The 13,655-nt window shown below is 52.7% G+C and overlaps 2 protein-coding genes across 2 annotated transcripts in view; both read left to right on the plus strand.

The window, feature by feature from the left end:
* The window catches only part of RSAD1 (radical S-adenosyl methionine domain containing 1), a 12,482-nt gene extending 3,967 nt beyond the window's left edge, over positions 1 to 8,515 (plus strand). Inside the window, exons 2-11 of the mRNA XM_025199170.1 lie at positions 450 to 692; positions 786 to 919; positions 1,083 to 1,287; positions 1,438 to 1,803; positions 1,978 to 2,039; positions 2,366 to 2,530; positions 2,794 to 2,848; positions 3,852 to 3,955; positions 4,045 to 5,379; positions 6,600 to 8,515. Coding sequence (XP_025054955.1) covers positions 450 to 692; positions 786 to 919; positions 1,083 to 1,287; positions 1,438 to 1,803; positions 1,978 to 2,039; positions 2,366 to 2,530; positions 2,794 to 2,848; positions 3,852 to 3,955; positions 4,045 to 4,150 — 1,440 coding nt within the window. The 3' untranslated portion in view covers positions 4,151 to 5,379; positions 6,600 to 8,515. The remainder of the gene's footprint in view (positions 1 to 449; positions 693 to 785; positions 920 to 1,082; positions 1,288 to 1,437; positions 1,804 to 1,977; positions 2,040 to 2,365; positions 2,531 to 2,793; positions 2,849 to 3,851; positions 3,956 to 4,044; positions 5,380 to 6,599) is intronic.
* A 2,327-nt stretch (positions 8,516 to 10,842) lies between these two features.
* The window catches only part of MYCBPAP (MYCBP associated protein), a 17,753-nt gene continuing 14,940 nt past the window's right edge, over positions 10,843 to 13,655 (plus strand). The window contains exon 1 of the mRNA XM_006019793.3: positions 10,843 to 10,969. Within this exon, the coding sequence (XP_006019855.1) occupies positions 10,843 to 10,969 (127 nt within the window). The remainder of the gene's footprint in view (positions 10,970 to 13,655) is intronic.

Genomic DNA, 13,655 nt, shown 5'->3' on the forward strand with positions numbered 1-13,655 from the left:
GGAGCGGGACCCGGGGGCCGCGGCGCTGTACGCCCACGTGAGTGCTTGCACGCCCGCCCCGCGCACACTTGCCCCCACGCGTGCACCCCGGGGCCGTGCGGGGAGCGCTGCCCCCTGGCAAGGGGCACCTGGGCACCGTGCCCAGGGGAGTGCGGAGGGTATCGCCCCTGGCTCATGGCCCGGCATGTGGTTAGATGGCAGGATTGCCCACTCTCATGATTTTTGGCTTTGTTCAAGGCTTTCACGAAAGGTTTGGACGCTTCCTTTGCCCCCAGCTGACTTCCTGCCCCCGGGGATGATCTTCCGAGGTCCCTTCCAGCCCCTAATGTCTCTGAAATCCATGAAATCCGTGCTTGGGGAATGCAGAAAATCATCGCGGTTTCTTTTATCTGGACCTATAACTATAAACAGATGCAAAAGAAAGAGCTACGCTTGTCCTGTTCGTGAAGTCTAGGCTTTTAAGACCAGCACTGAAAATCGTGGGAGTTGGCAACGCTGAGGTGGGCAGGGAAACCGAGGCACAGAGGGCTGGCGGCTTGCCCAAGGTCACCCTGGTGTTGGTGGCACAGCTGGGAGAGACCCCTGACCTCTTCCCCCCCCCCCCCCAACACACGGACACACATGGTATCGGAGCCCAATTTCCGCTCCGACAGCCGCACTCCTCCGTTTCCAGTGGGGATCCTGCTTCCTGGGTGCGTGCAACTGATTTGCTTTTCCCCCACTCTGAGGGCTGCGCTGCCATGTGCTCCCTGCCAAGAGGGCTCTCTTCTTTCCATGTCCCGTAGTGGCCCTACTGCCTCAAACGCTGCAGCTACTGCAACTTCAACAAGTACATCCCCCGGGGCCTCGACGAGGCGGCGGTGCGGAGCTGTCTCGCCCGGGAAGCCCAGACCCTGATCCAGCTGAGCCGAGTGCAGAGGTGGGTGCAGTCCCCAGAGGGTGAGGACAGTATATGGGAGAGGGACACACTCTTGTGTGCTTTGTCCTGGGCAGCCCGGGTCCCTGGGGTGTGGAGTCGGGCGCAAGACGCTCTGGCAGCAACACGTGCGCGCTGCGGGGCTCAGGGCCTCTCTTCCCAACAGGATCAGCTCAGTGTTCTTCGGCGGGGGGACGCCAAGCCTGGCCAGCCCGCTTACCATCGCTGCGGTGCTGGAGACCATTTCCCAATGCGCTCGCTTGGCGGCAGACGCGGAGGTCACTCTGGAAGCCAACCCCACCTCGGCCGGAGCCTCGCGGCTGGCGGGCTTCCAGGCAGCAGGTGTCAATCGCCTCTCTGTTGGCATCCAGGTGAGAGGGCACATCTGCCTGCCCCCCTCACCCGATCTCCCTCCATCCTCGCTGTCTGCCCTTGCTCTTGTGCCCTTCTCATCCCTGCCCAGAGCTCCCTTTCTCCTGGGTGGCCGGTGTGGTCTCACCGGGCCTCTCTGTTCCCTGCAGTCAGCGGACAACGCAGAGCTCCAGCTCCTGGGGCGGGACCACACGGCGGATGAGGCTTTGAGAACCCTGGAAGAGGCCAAGAAACTGTTTCCAGGACGCACGTCCATCGACCTCATCTTCGGCCTCCCGGGCCAGAGCGTTGCCTCGTGGGCCAGGGGGTTGGAGCACCTGCTTCAGCTGTGCGACGACCACGTGTCCCTGTACCAGCTCACGCTGGAGCGGGGCACCTCCCTCTTCAAGCAGGTGCAGCAGGGCACCCTGCCTACACCCGAGCACGACGTGGTGGCTGAGATGTACGAAGTGTCGCGGCAGATGCTGCAGGATGCAGGCTTCCGGCAGTACGAGGTCTCCAACTTTGCCAGGAATGTGAGTCCTGGCCCTTGGCAGACCCGGCTGGGTGCTCTGCCTGGGAGGGAGGAGACTTGGGGTGGCCAAGCTGGGGGCTTTTGTGACTGCTGGGGGGGGTGTGAGCTCCTCCTGGGCTGCGGTCCAAAGAGATGCCTTCGCTTTCTGTGGCTTACCCTGTACCATCTTCTGCAGGGCGCACTCAGCACCCACAACCTGTCCTATTGGCAGGGGGGGCCCGACAACGGGGTCTCCAGGTGAGTTCACCTGCTAGGGAAGTCAGGAGGGCCTGGGGTATTACCACGGTGGGGATGCACAGGGCTGGGAGGCAGCCTGGCTAACGGGATCCCCATTTGCTTCTGCCAGGAGCTGCCATGAGGGAGTCTGTCCCTGCCTCTTTCCCCCTAGCTGAGTTCCCTCCCAGTATTGACTGTCTGGGTGCCATGGGTGGTGATCTACTCTGCCAGGGCTTCATATCCCACTCCTTCTCAGCCCCATGGATCTGACACACGAGACAGGGGTGTGGCCAGGAGGAGCATGAGTCTGACGAGCTCTGGGAGGGAGGGAGCTATGCTGCAGGAAGGCCTGTCTCTCTGCCAGGAGCCCACGGGAGGTTTGTGCCCCGAGGAAGCGGTACGAGCCTTCGGGAGGCCCGGATACAGACCCTGGAGCCAGACAACTGGATGAGGGAGGTGCTGGCCTGGGGACACGGGACCAGGAAGCGGGTTGCGCAGAACCCACTGGATGTGTGAGTATTGGGCAGGATAAAGTGGCCCCTTGCCAGGGCGGCATCTGACTCCTCTATGGGGGGACGTTCCAGGGCAAGAGACCATGGCTGAGCTACAACTGCAGAGCTTGATGGTAAGATGCTTCTGCCAGCTCGGGCTCGTGAAGCTTCCCCTATTGCGCTCTGGTACTTCTAGGCCTTGCTGCACCTTCAGCCTTGCGTGCAAGAGCCCTCTCTGGAGCTCTAGAGGCCACATAGTCACCCAGCATCTCCCTCTGTTGTAGGCTGGAGGAGATCTTGGCTCTGGGGCTCCGCACGGATGTTGGGATCACACACCAGGTGAGAGACGGGTCTCCGCTGCAGCAGCCTGTTCAGAGGCTGGGGCAGGGGAGCAAGGTTTGTGAGTGTGGAGCTCATGGCAGGGGAGTGGCTTCCCGGTAGAGCTGTGGTTAATCACTGCACAGAGAATGATTCGGCATGGAGCAGCCAGTTTTATTGGGGCTCTTGATAGACATTGTTTGCTGGTTGGGATTCCTGAGCCATCCCTTCCTCTAAGCGTTGTCATGAGGTATCGTAAGGTCTTGAGGGGGCAGAGGGCATCTTTGTTTAGTAGCTTCCTGAAATAAGAGTGTACTCGGTAATACAACCCTGCTGCCTGGCACGATAGGGTCTGCCTGGGCAATACACCAGAGTCCTGGTATGTAGGGACCTTGTCTGGTGCCATCCAGCCTTGGTGCCACCTTGACTTTAGGGGCTGGGAGGGGAGTAGGGGAGTTCAGACTCCACTGACTGTTCAGTCCTGGTCCATTGGGGTAGGTGTGTTACTGGGCCATGCAGACACTTCTCAGGACTGCAGGCTGTGGAAGCCTAAGGGGCTTTTATCCAGCCTCCTTTCTTTAATGGGCACAGCTCAGTCCCATAAACCCCGTGCTGCTCTTCTGGAGCCAGCTGCCGGAGGTGCAAACAGGTCAACTACTGAATGAGTAGCTACGTATGTAGCTGCTTGCTCTCTCTGCATCCTGAGCCTGCCTGCCAGTCCTGCACCCGGGGCTGCCAGGATTCTAGGTAAACTTTTAGGATCGGCCCCACCTCACCAGAGATGATGATAATCAGACAACAGGGGAAAAAAATGACCAGTGTCAGGCCCCTTTTCTGTTTGGACAGCTGCCTGGTTTGCCCATGCCTGTGTCCAGCTCTGCTGCACCCATCTCCAGGCTGTGCCTGACTCTGCAGAAGGGGAACCAGCTCAGGGAGGACCCAGGCCTCTGAGGGAGGCTTTCTTCCTACCCTCCAACGAAACTTACCCCGTATTTAGTGGGCTTCTCTATGTGCTGTCCCCCAGCACTGGCTGCAGTTTGCTCCCAGCCTGAGCCTGTGGGATGCATTTGGAGCCTCGGAAGAAGTGAAGGAGCTGGAGGACCAGGGCTTCCTGCTTTTGGACCACAGGTGAGGCACAGCCTGGAGAGCGTGGGTGTGCACAGAGGGGCTTTGTTTGCTGGTGGGTGAGACTGATCCCTGTCCTGCTTTCTTCTCAGGGGGCTAAGATGCTCTTGGACAGGTTTGGCTGTGCTGGATTCTCTGCTACCAACTCTTCTCAACCAGCTCCAGCAGACCTGGGCAGACAGGGTATCTCCTACCTGATAGCTCCCTGCCAGGAGGCAGGGGTTTGTCTTGGCACATGCAGACAAGCCGCTCATGGATTCTGTCCACCTGGGGAACTGGAACATGGATAGATCTTGCCTCCAATCTGAAAGGCATTTCAGAGGGAGCACTTAATCCCTAAGCATCTGGAGAGCTTGGCTGTTACCGTACTGGATCCCAGGGTAAGGGCCCCTCTGGGAGATGTTGCATCTATGCAGAGCAGAGAAGACACCAGTTCTTTGCTTTCTAAGCACCCTGTGTGCTAAGTGCTATGGAGAATAAAACGGGTGAAGTACGTTTTAACTTTAGAACGAATGCAAAGAAAAATCAAGCATTGGCTTCTGCAGTTACAAAAACATGAGGAAGGGAGGTCCTGCACTGTGCAGGCAGCCTCACTCCAGTAGAGGGCAGTAAGGGGCAGCACAAATCCTGCCCTAGCAAAACTCCTTAGAGAGACTTTGGACCCACAGCTCCCCAGAAGGGGATCACCCCCCAAAAGGGGATGTCTCACTCCCTGCCTGGGGTTAGCTTTGTGGCTGCTGGGTTTTTGTTTGGATGAGACTTTCCCTTTGCTCTGTTTATACCAGAGTGAGTGAAGGGTTTGCTGGCAAGACTTTCAATATGCTTGACCTTGGGACTCCAGTGTTGATACTTCCAGCCCAGCTCAGAAGCAGGGCTCAGTGTCTAACTCATCTCCTTTTATTGTTCTTGCTGCCCCGAGTGCTAGAGCCGCAGGTAGGTGGCAGGAATTGCAGAGACTCATCTCCCACTACTCCGGAGAGCTGGGAAGAGGCAGATCCTACCTCCAAGGAGTGCGCACCGTGAAGCCCCCATCCTCTACCATGCAGATTGCACATGGATATTGGTCACCTTCCCAGGGGATGCACTGCTGCACTGACCATGTCCGGAGGGGGCTCTGTCCACTTTTACTGACAGAACGCTTGCCATCTACTTTTATATAATCCATAGAATATATCTGTAGAGCTTGGGCAGGGGCAGGGTACCCCAGTTTGCCAACATGCCATGCCTGGGTGAAGCGGTAGATAGGCCCAACAATGGCTGAGTCCAGCAGACCAGCTCATTGCAATATCTACTGGATCACATAGCTTCTCCCTGACTTCTGCAAGATCACTTCCCTTTGAAACCGAAGTGAGGGCTGATATTACTATGCAGGAGCTGGGCTTCCCTTCCACGCTTTGTGAAGGAACAGCTGTTGGGAGCTTCTTCAGGTGTGCATCCAACATGGAGTGACTTGCTCGTGCAGCCCCTTGTTATGTGCAGCTGTAACCAGTCATTTGGATTGTGAAATTTAATGAGTCCAAAGTTATCTTGACACTTTAACCAGCTAGTTGTTCTTGATATTAATCTGGTTGTGGTAGCGATGGAGTGGTGGGGTAGCTGTGATAGTCTATGGAATTATGCTGGAGGCAAGGATATTTTGGGGTGTGCTATCTTTTATTGGACTAACTGCATGCTTCAGAGAGATTTTTAGGCAAGCTTCTTAAGCACAAAAGGGTACTTCTGTGGGTCTGAGAGTTCAGGCTGCGTTTGCTTCTGAAAGAGTAATTACAGTTTAGCTCTAAAATCAATATTTGGAGTCCAGTGTAGATAACAGCTTTCAAGCCCTGGTGACAGTTGTTCAATCGGACAATAATCACTTAAAATCTTCACCTGAATTGTTTTGCTGAACAGGTTTTTTTGTTATGAGCTCCCTGAATGTGAAGAGGGCAGCAGAAAGCACAGGGCAGTGCAGAGCAGGTTCTGGATGTTGCAGAGTCTTTCACATGTGAGGGCTCTCTGCATGATTTCATAGTGGGAGGGGAGCAGCTGTGAGTGAAGGCATCAGCCATTCAGCAGTGAGAAGTAGCCAGTGCCTGGTCCAGGGTCTTAGCATCTGCTTTGGATGGAGAGATTTGGGAAGCTGGGGTTCTCACATTAGCTCCATCTCTGTGTCCTAGCAGAGATGGACAGAAGGAGCAGTAGTTGTAGCGTCCCATCAAAGCTTCCACAGCTTACATGTACCTCCCCGTCATGTTGCAGGGTAGGATGGCATCAGCCTTGGGGAGGAGAAGGTGAGTTACCGACAGCAGGGGTGGGGAGGTTGGACCATGCGATCCAAAGACGAGAGTCCTGCAGTGCAACAGCAAGAGGTTGCCTGGCGTACTGAGTGGTGTCAACATGAGATTGGCCTACAAATTGCATTGCACAAGCTGCAGTTAGAATTTTAATTAGTGATATGAGAGACACTTGAGGACTTCAACATGGGTCTGACACCTTCATTGTTATGGCCAATGAGTAATGATCTCTGCTTGCAAGTGCATCCATGTGAGCTGAGGTCCTGTCCTGTGTCAGTGTATGAGTAAACCATGGGCCAGGACACTTGTAAATATTTTTGCATTGCTAAATACAGATCTGCATTTCAGTAACCTTTGCACTTCTTTTTTTCCAGCTTCAGCTGCAATGCCAGGGCTACTGTTCCCTACTTGGAGTGACTAAAAGTCTATTTCTGACTGATTGGACCAAAATAAAGCCCCAAACACTTCTTAATTTATATTACACTGATGCCTGGCACCTGCACCTCCCAGTTTAGGGCCCATTGTAATAGGGGCTGTATATACACATAGCATGCCTTGAGAAGCTTTTACAGTATTAGGAGACCTGATGGAACAAGGGTGGGCAAAAGGAAATGTATAATCAGTGGTCAACAGCTGCTTGTTACTCGTTGGTGTAGAGTTAGGCAAAATCAAACTCATTTCCTCATAAGCAAACGTCATGGCTTGCTGGTCTTGCCTCTTGGCCTTTGACTCATACAGGCCCAACACCAAAAGGTGGCTTTATCTTGCTGGGTTCTGAAGAGGCCAAGAAGGTCTGGTGGGATCTCTAGGGCTATAGGAGAATAAACCAAAACATTAGCAAAATCAGGTATGTTCCCTTCATCTTCATTATGACTGGGGAAAGCAAGAACAAAATTTTCCAAATGCAGCTCCATTTGGCTACATGAGGAAAGGAGAGTGATTTCTTAACCAAGGTGTCTTGAGATCCTTTGAAGGGTATGGTAAACTTGGAGGAGATAAGAGAGGTGTGAGGAAGTGAACAGATAAGCACAGGTCCAGGCTCTCCCTCCCTGGATGCTTTTGCACCACCATAGTTTGGCCCTTTCCAAAGAGGTAAATGCTGCAATAACTGAGTGAGGTTTTTAAAACCGGGTACTGCTTAATTCACAATAGTTATGGAGGGGGCTTAAGTTAGGAGGAGTGCCTTGAGTCTGAAAAAGTTGAGAACCAGCGCACTATGCCAATGGCCAAATTGTGCCTTCGGTGATGCTTACATCGCCCCACTGGCTTTGGGCACCAGTCAGAGTAGACCATGGGCCAAAATTAGTGGGGAAAAGCTGGAGAAGAGGGAAGACCTTTCTTCTGGAGCCTTCAAGAAGAAACAAGTACAAAGGAAATCTACAGTCAATGCAGGCTACTTAAACATTTGCGTTGTATCCCTTTGAACCAAGCATGGTGTTTGGCTCGCTGGATGATTAATGTCTGCTGTAAAAGCATCAGAGTTACTTTCAGTAAGATGACATTCACATCTACCCTATGTCTGGCTGCAGGAAATGCCTATTAATGTCTGACTAGTCTGAATTCCCATCCAGGGCCTGGGCCAGAGTCCATCCAAATCAATAGAAGGGTTCATATGGATGGCAATGAGCTATAAGGAAGGTTTGAAGAGGACAAGAGAGTCCTTTGTAGGAGATGCTCAGAGACTGATATGTCCTGGGAGCTTGGGTCTTTCCTTTCACTTAACCCAATGTCAACCAGGCATAACTCCAAATCAATGGCATGTGGAAAGCAGCTTTAGGGCTATTAAGGGCTTTTAATAATATTTGCTGTCAACCAGGTACGTTCCAGTTCATTGCAGTTATTGCACAAGGCAGTGTTGCCTGTTGGGTAGAGAAAACCGCAAGCTGAGAGGTCCTTTTGTACACACAGCCTCACCATACCTCATTCTCCCCATATCTATATATCATTTGCAGGTAATAATACTCATGCAGTTCAGAGAGGCCTAGGGAAAAAAGCACATAGGATGAGCACAGTCTCACAAGGAAGGGGGTGGGAAATAAGACAGCTGAATGGAATGCAGTGAAGCTCAATTTTCCCTCATTGCCATATCCTGATTGTATCAAGAATTACTGACTAATAACTAGTAATTTCACGTGAGTTAAAACAACAACACCGGCCCATCCCCGCTAATTAGGAAGGGCCCCCATTTCTACTTCCTGAAGGACTGGCATGTTTACTTGCCATCCAGGTGAAACGCGTGATTAAATTTCCCCAGGGCTGAGGAAACCATGACTCATGTTCTCTTCCTCCTTGGTCCCAGCTGGAGGCAGGGATATTTTAGTCAACCTTGATAAGAAGAGTCCCCCGTGTCCTTTGGTAGTGGCTGTATGCCATTCTGGGAATAGCTGAGGGTCATTCAGAAAGGGTCCCCTGCATGTAATAGGGTTGTTTTAATAATATTCGGATAATATTCGGATAATAATATTCCGGATCTGCGCTTTTGGGGGTTTAGGAGGGGGTGTGGAATGTCCTCGGCGTGTTGTAGAGAAGTAGCCTCAGTGGTCTGTGTCCGTGGCAATGGGAAGCTTTATGCATAGGGAGATGCAAGATTGAAAAGGCCTCCTCTTCACCTAGATGCATTGAGTCAATGGCAGTAAGAAAGTTGGGGGTCTCTTGAAGACAGTCGTGGTGTCATTTGGGGCTCCTGAGTGATGAAGGGATCAGAATTGGAAGAAAAATGAATGTTGGTGCCAGTCTCTCGTCATATTTATCAACGCTGGCTGGTGCAGGTGAGAGGAACCCCCCCCCGCCGTTTTCTGCAAACGCACCTGCTGCATGTTGGGAACACACACACCCTGGCCTGCACCACTGAGCTAGAACCAGAAGTGGATGCCCTCCGCTTCATTCAAAATAGCCGTGGGCTTTGGGTTTCAAGCAAGCTGCCAAAGCAGCTCTTCTCCAGGCTGATAGGTGCCTAGCATGAAAGGCAGATGTCTGTGGTGTGAGCCGCAAGCTTCTTGCTAGGACTTGCCTTGGACTCGACCTGTCCTGTCTGTTTGCTAATACAAGTGCTTGCAGGGGCATCCGGCTTGGCCTTCTGGCAGCGTTCCTCCCATGGTGGAAAAGGAGTAACTACCTCAGCACTTCTTTCATGCAGTCTGTTGCATGTGGGCACTTGGAAGTAGGTGGCCTCCAGCCACCGTCCACATCTACTCTTGGATGAAATGGGGGGTTGTAGCTGGTTTTCTGTACTGTGGCTGCTTCTGTGTTCATGCCTCATCAGCATCATCCAGGTGGACAGGAAATGTTCCCGTATCCACGTGGCGCTGGCATTGTAGAAGCTCCCGATACCCTGAAGGCGTTTCCATCTCAGAGCGCCTCTGTAGCACTTGCTCTTTTCAAATGCAGTTAACTCGGTCTGACAGCATCAGGCCTTGCCGGGCTGAGGCCAGGTTTGGAGCAGGGAAGTCGTTAGTGTTGGGGTATTATTTTAATGAGCTAAGCTCCATCACGTGGGTTTCTGAGCATTTTTCAGTTACTAACTTCATGTGGAAGATGCTGGACTCCAGGTTTGCCCTCCAGCCTGACAGACGTGATGCCTGCTCCTAGGAGCACTGCAATCAAGCTAATTAGCGCAGGACCCTCCGCGGCACATGATCAGCACCTGCCAAGATCACTCTGCGATCAGATTGCTTCCTTGCCTCCGCTTCGCATCTCTAGAGCTGCAAGACGCAACCACTGTGACAAGAGCAACAAATGAAAGCACTTGTCATTTCGGCGGCTAATGGTGCTGCAAGGAAACCAGGCATCATACAAACCTCTCATCCAGCAAACTTGTGATACGGGGCTTCCAAAAGGCAGCGAGGGAGGAAATCGGAAGGACAAGACAAATAGCAGAGGAGGATGCTAGGAATTAATGAAATGGCTGGCACATCACTTTGCTTGCACAACACTTTATATCTCCTTAGTCCCTCAGCGTGGAGCAGTGGCCATCCTCTACTTCTGTGGGTTGTGCAGAGGGAGATAGGGGGCTAGGAAGGGATCTACATGAGCATGAGGGGGCTGCGCTCTTGTACCATCAAGGACTTCTCTAAAAAGGGAAGCAAGGCTGATCAGCTCTCGGGACTCTTAGCTGGTCTCCCTAATGCGGGGTGCAGCCCTGCCAGGCAGCGGTCCCCTTATGCCACACTTCTGCATGACCTGAGCAGATCTTTCCGATGAGGGTGGTGAGGCTCATCCGGGAGAGATGGCAAGTCTCTGCAAGCAGCGGTCCCTCTTGGCCCAAGATCTGCTTGAGAGCAAAAGGGCGAGCAAAGCAGGGAGAGGGCCTCTCCCAGGACCCAGTGCTGCATTGCAAGCTGAGCAGGCCTGTTGGCGCAGGGCCAGGCTTTTGGGGAGGGGGTCGGCAGCCCCTGGCACAGAAGGGCTGGAGGGCACAGTGCCTCTCGGTGCACCGGTTGCATCTCAGCTGCCTGGGGCTGGCGGTGAGCCACCTCCCCGGGACAGGGACAGGGACAGGGACGTGCAGCAGTCCTGGAACTCGCCTCTCCCGGCGCCCAGAGGCTGTGTTGCTAGAGACAGAGGGGTTTCCATGGAGACGGGTAGCGCCAGCCTGCCTGCTTGCCTGCGCTGGGCAGGATGCAACCGTCGCTGCAGGCCCTAAAGAAGGAGGCTCGACTTGCCCGCAAGGTCCCGTCCATCATCTCCGTGTCTGACACCATCAGCAAGGGGAGCAAGAAGGACCCGCGCACCAAAACCCCTCCGGGTAGGGATGGGGCTCGAGCCCTGCTGCGGGGCTCTGCTAAGGGGGGGCAAAGGGTCCTGGCAGGGCTTAGGGGTCCAGCTGCAGGGGGATACAGCCTGGGGCATTGGCATCATCGCTGCCAGGACATAGGCAGGGGGCCTCCCGTTGCAAGCAGCGCTGCACTGGCTTCCAGTGGAGCCTCATGAGAACTGCCGTTGAGTGGGTCAGGCCATCGGTCCACCTTGCCCGGTCTCCTGCGTCGCATCGGGGCAGAGAGCGGATGCTGAAAGTGAGAGCGAACTGGCTCTGACCAGGGTTTTTCCCCCACTGCCCCTCTCCCCCTTGCAGCCTCCAGCAGTTTCAGGTATAGGAAGTCCTGGTGCAGAGATGGAGCCCCTCGCTGCTGTGCTCATCAGCTGCCGCTGTCCCTTTCCTCCAAGCAGTGAATCTGGCTGAACTCTCAGTTTCCTCCGTCTCTTTTGGCAATGAGCTCCACACTTTAATTATGGTAGTGTAAGAGTGACATTGTAGCCGTGATGGGTCTAATGACAGAGATCACCCCGAGAAATTCTTGCCTCTTGCACACTTTCATGACTCAGTGGATGAAAAAGAAGTTATTTTTGTGAGTTTTAAATGTACAGCCTCCTAGTGACCCCTAGTTCTTGTATGGTGAGAGAGAGTCGATAGTAAATCCCAATTTACTATCTCTTTGCCATTTAGTATTTTGTAAAGCCTTATCATGCCCCCCCTCGAGCATCTCTTTTCTCAGCTGAACAAGCCTAGCTTCCTTAGTCTCTCCTCATATGGAAACCCCTCCATACCTCTAATCATCCTTGTTGCCCTTCTCTGTCCCCTCTCTAGTTCTCCTATATTTTTTTCTAGGAGTGAGATCCAGAACTGGGCATAGTATTCAAGATGTGCACATGGATCTCACATTGCTGGTATGTGTCCAGGTGTAGGAACACGTGAGACTTGTTCATGTGGGACTCTTCGGGAAGAAAAAGTGGGGGCATCTGAATTTCATAATGATATAACAGACTCCCTATGCCTGAAGAAGGGCGTTTGTGCCCGAAAGCTTGCAAAGAACAATTTTTCCAACTATTTAGTTGGCCAAATAAAAGACATCCCATCTACCCAAAGAACTTTTTCTGCTTATGTCCTTAGACCACCACGGCTACAACCAACAACCCCATATTGCTGTGACAGCCAGTGGTTCCAGCTGATCTGCCTTTTGAGGCTCCAAGAAAAGATTACCCCACCCCACCTTCTGCATGGTCCACAGTGACCAGGTGGTTTCTTCAAATGGGCAGCAGGATGTTTCTGATGCAGCACCTGCCCCTGAGCAGTTGATGGGGCGTGTGGTTCAGCACACTTGAACGTTTTCAATGGGCAACTTAACAGCTAAGGAGCACAGGGCTAAGTGAGCCTGCAAAAACAGCTGGGCACGTTGGCTGGCCCTGCCATCACTCGGCACGTGGATCAAAGTGTCACATGATCCATTTTCCCAGAAAAATAGTAGACCCTTGAAGCAAATGAGTCCCAAATGCCAATGACAGCCTCTGAGGATGGCCAAAGTTGCTTCTGTGAAACGCAGTGCTCCCTCATGGTTTTAAAACACATATTAAATGCAATTATCAGGGGCTCTCATAAGGGTGCTGGGGCACAAAGTCAGAATTTTTTGACATTTTTTTTTTTAAGGGACCAGGAGAAAACTGCTAATTGACTGTGTCAGAATGAGGAAGCGCAGTCTGGTTCTCGTACTCGTTGTCCTGGTCAGAAGGAAGTCCGTTTCTTTGAATACAATGAAGAGGAGATCATTTTATAATGAATGTTTGTTATCTGAATGGCACATAGGGGTCCCAGTTAGAGGTCAGGGCATTGCTGCAGTAGGTCTATGCAGATGCCTGAGAACAAGAGGGTCCCTGCCATGACAACTTAGAGCAGCAGTTCTCAACCTTTTCAGACTTGGGGTGCCCTCATGAGTCTCAAGGCACCCCTCAGAAAGTGCCAGCTCTTAGTTTTGACTCATTTTTTGATTCATAGATTCATAGACATTAGGGCTGGAAGGCACCCCAGAGGATCATCGAGTCCAGCCCCTGTCCCAGGGGCAGGAAGGCAGCAGGGATCATAGTATCCCAGCAAGATAAACATCCAAATATCTCTTAAAGGCATTCAAAGTAGGTGCTTGAACCGCCTCCGATGGCAGTCTATTCCAGACCTTGGGGGCTTAGACAGTAAAGAAGTTCTTCCTTATGTCCAGCCTGAAACGGTCATGGAGGAGTTTGTGACCGTTCGACCTTGTCCTCTCTTGGGGCGCTCTGGTGAGCAAACGTTCCTGGTGAGCACCCCTGATAAACTTATAGGTGGCCACCAGATCACCCCTGAGCCTGCGCTTTTCCAGGCTGAAGAGTCTCATGGCTTTCAGCCTCTCGTCATAAGGTCTGTTTTCCTGATCTCTGATCATGCACGTGGCTCTCCTCTGGACTCTCTCAAGCTTCTCCACATCCTTTTTGAATTGTGGAGCCCAAAACTGGATGCAATACTCTAGCTGCGGCCTCACCAAGGCCGAGTACAAGGGGAGAATGACGTCCTGGGATTTGCTTGAGAACTATCTATGGATGCAAGCCAGTGTTTTGCTCACTTTACTAGCCGCAGCATCACATTGCAGGCTCATGTTCATCTTGTGGTCAACCATGACCCCCAAGTC

Source organism: Alligator sinensis, unplaced genomic scaffold (assembly GCF_000455745.1).
Source record: "Alligator sinensis unplaced genomic scaffold, ASM45574v1 scaffold876_1, whole genome shotgun sequence".
Lineage (NCBI taxonomy): Eukaryota > Metazoa > Chordata > Crocodylia > Alligatoridae > Alligator > Alligator sinensis.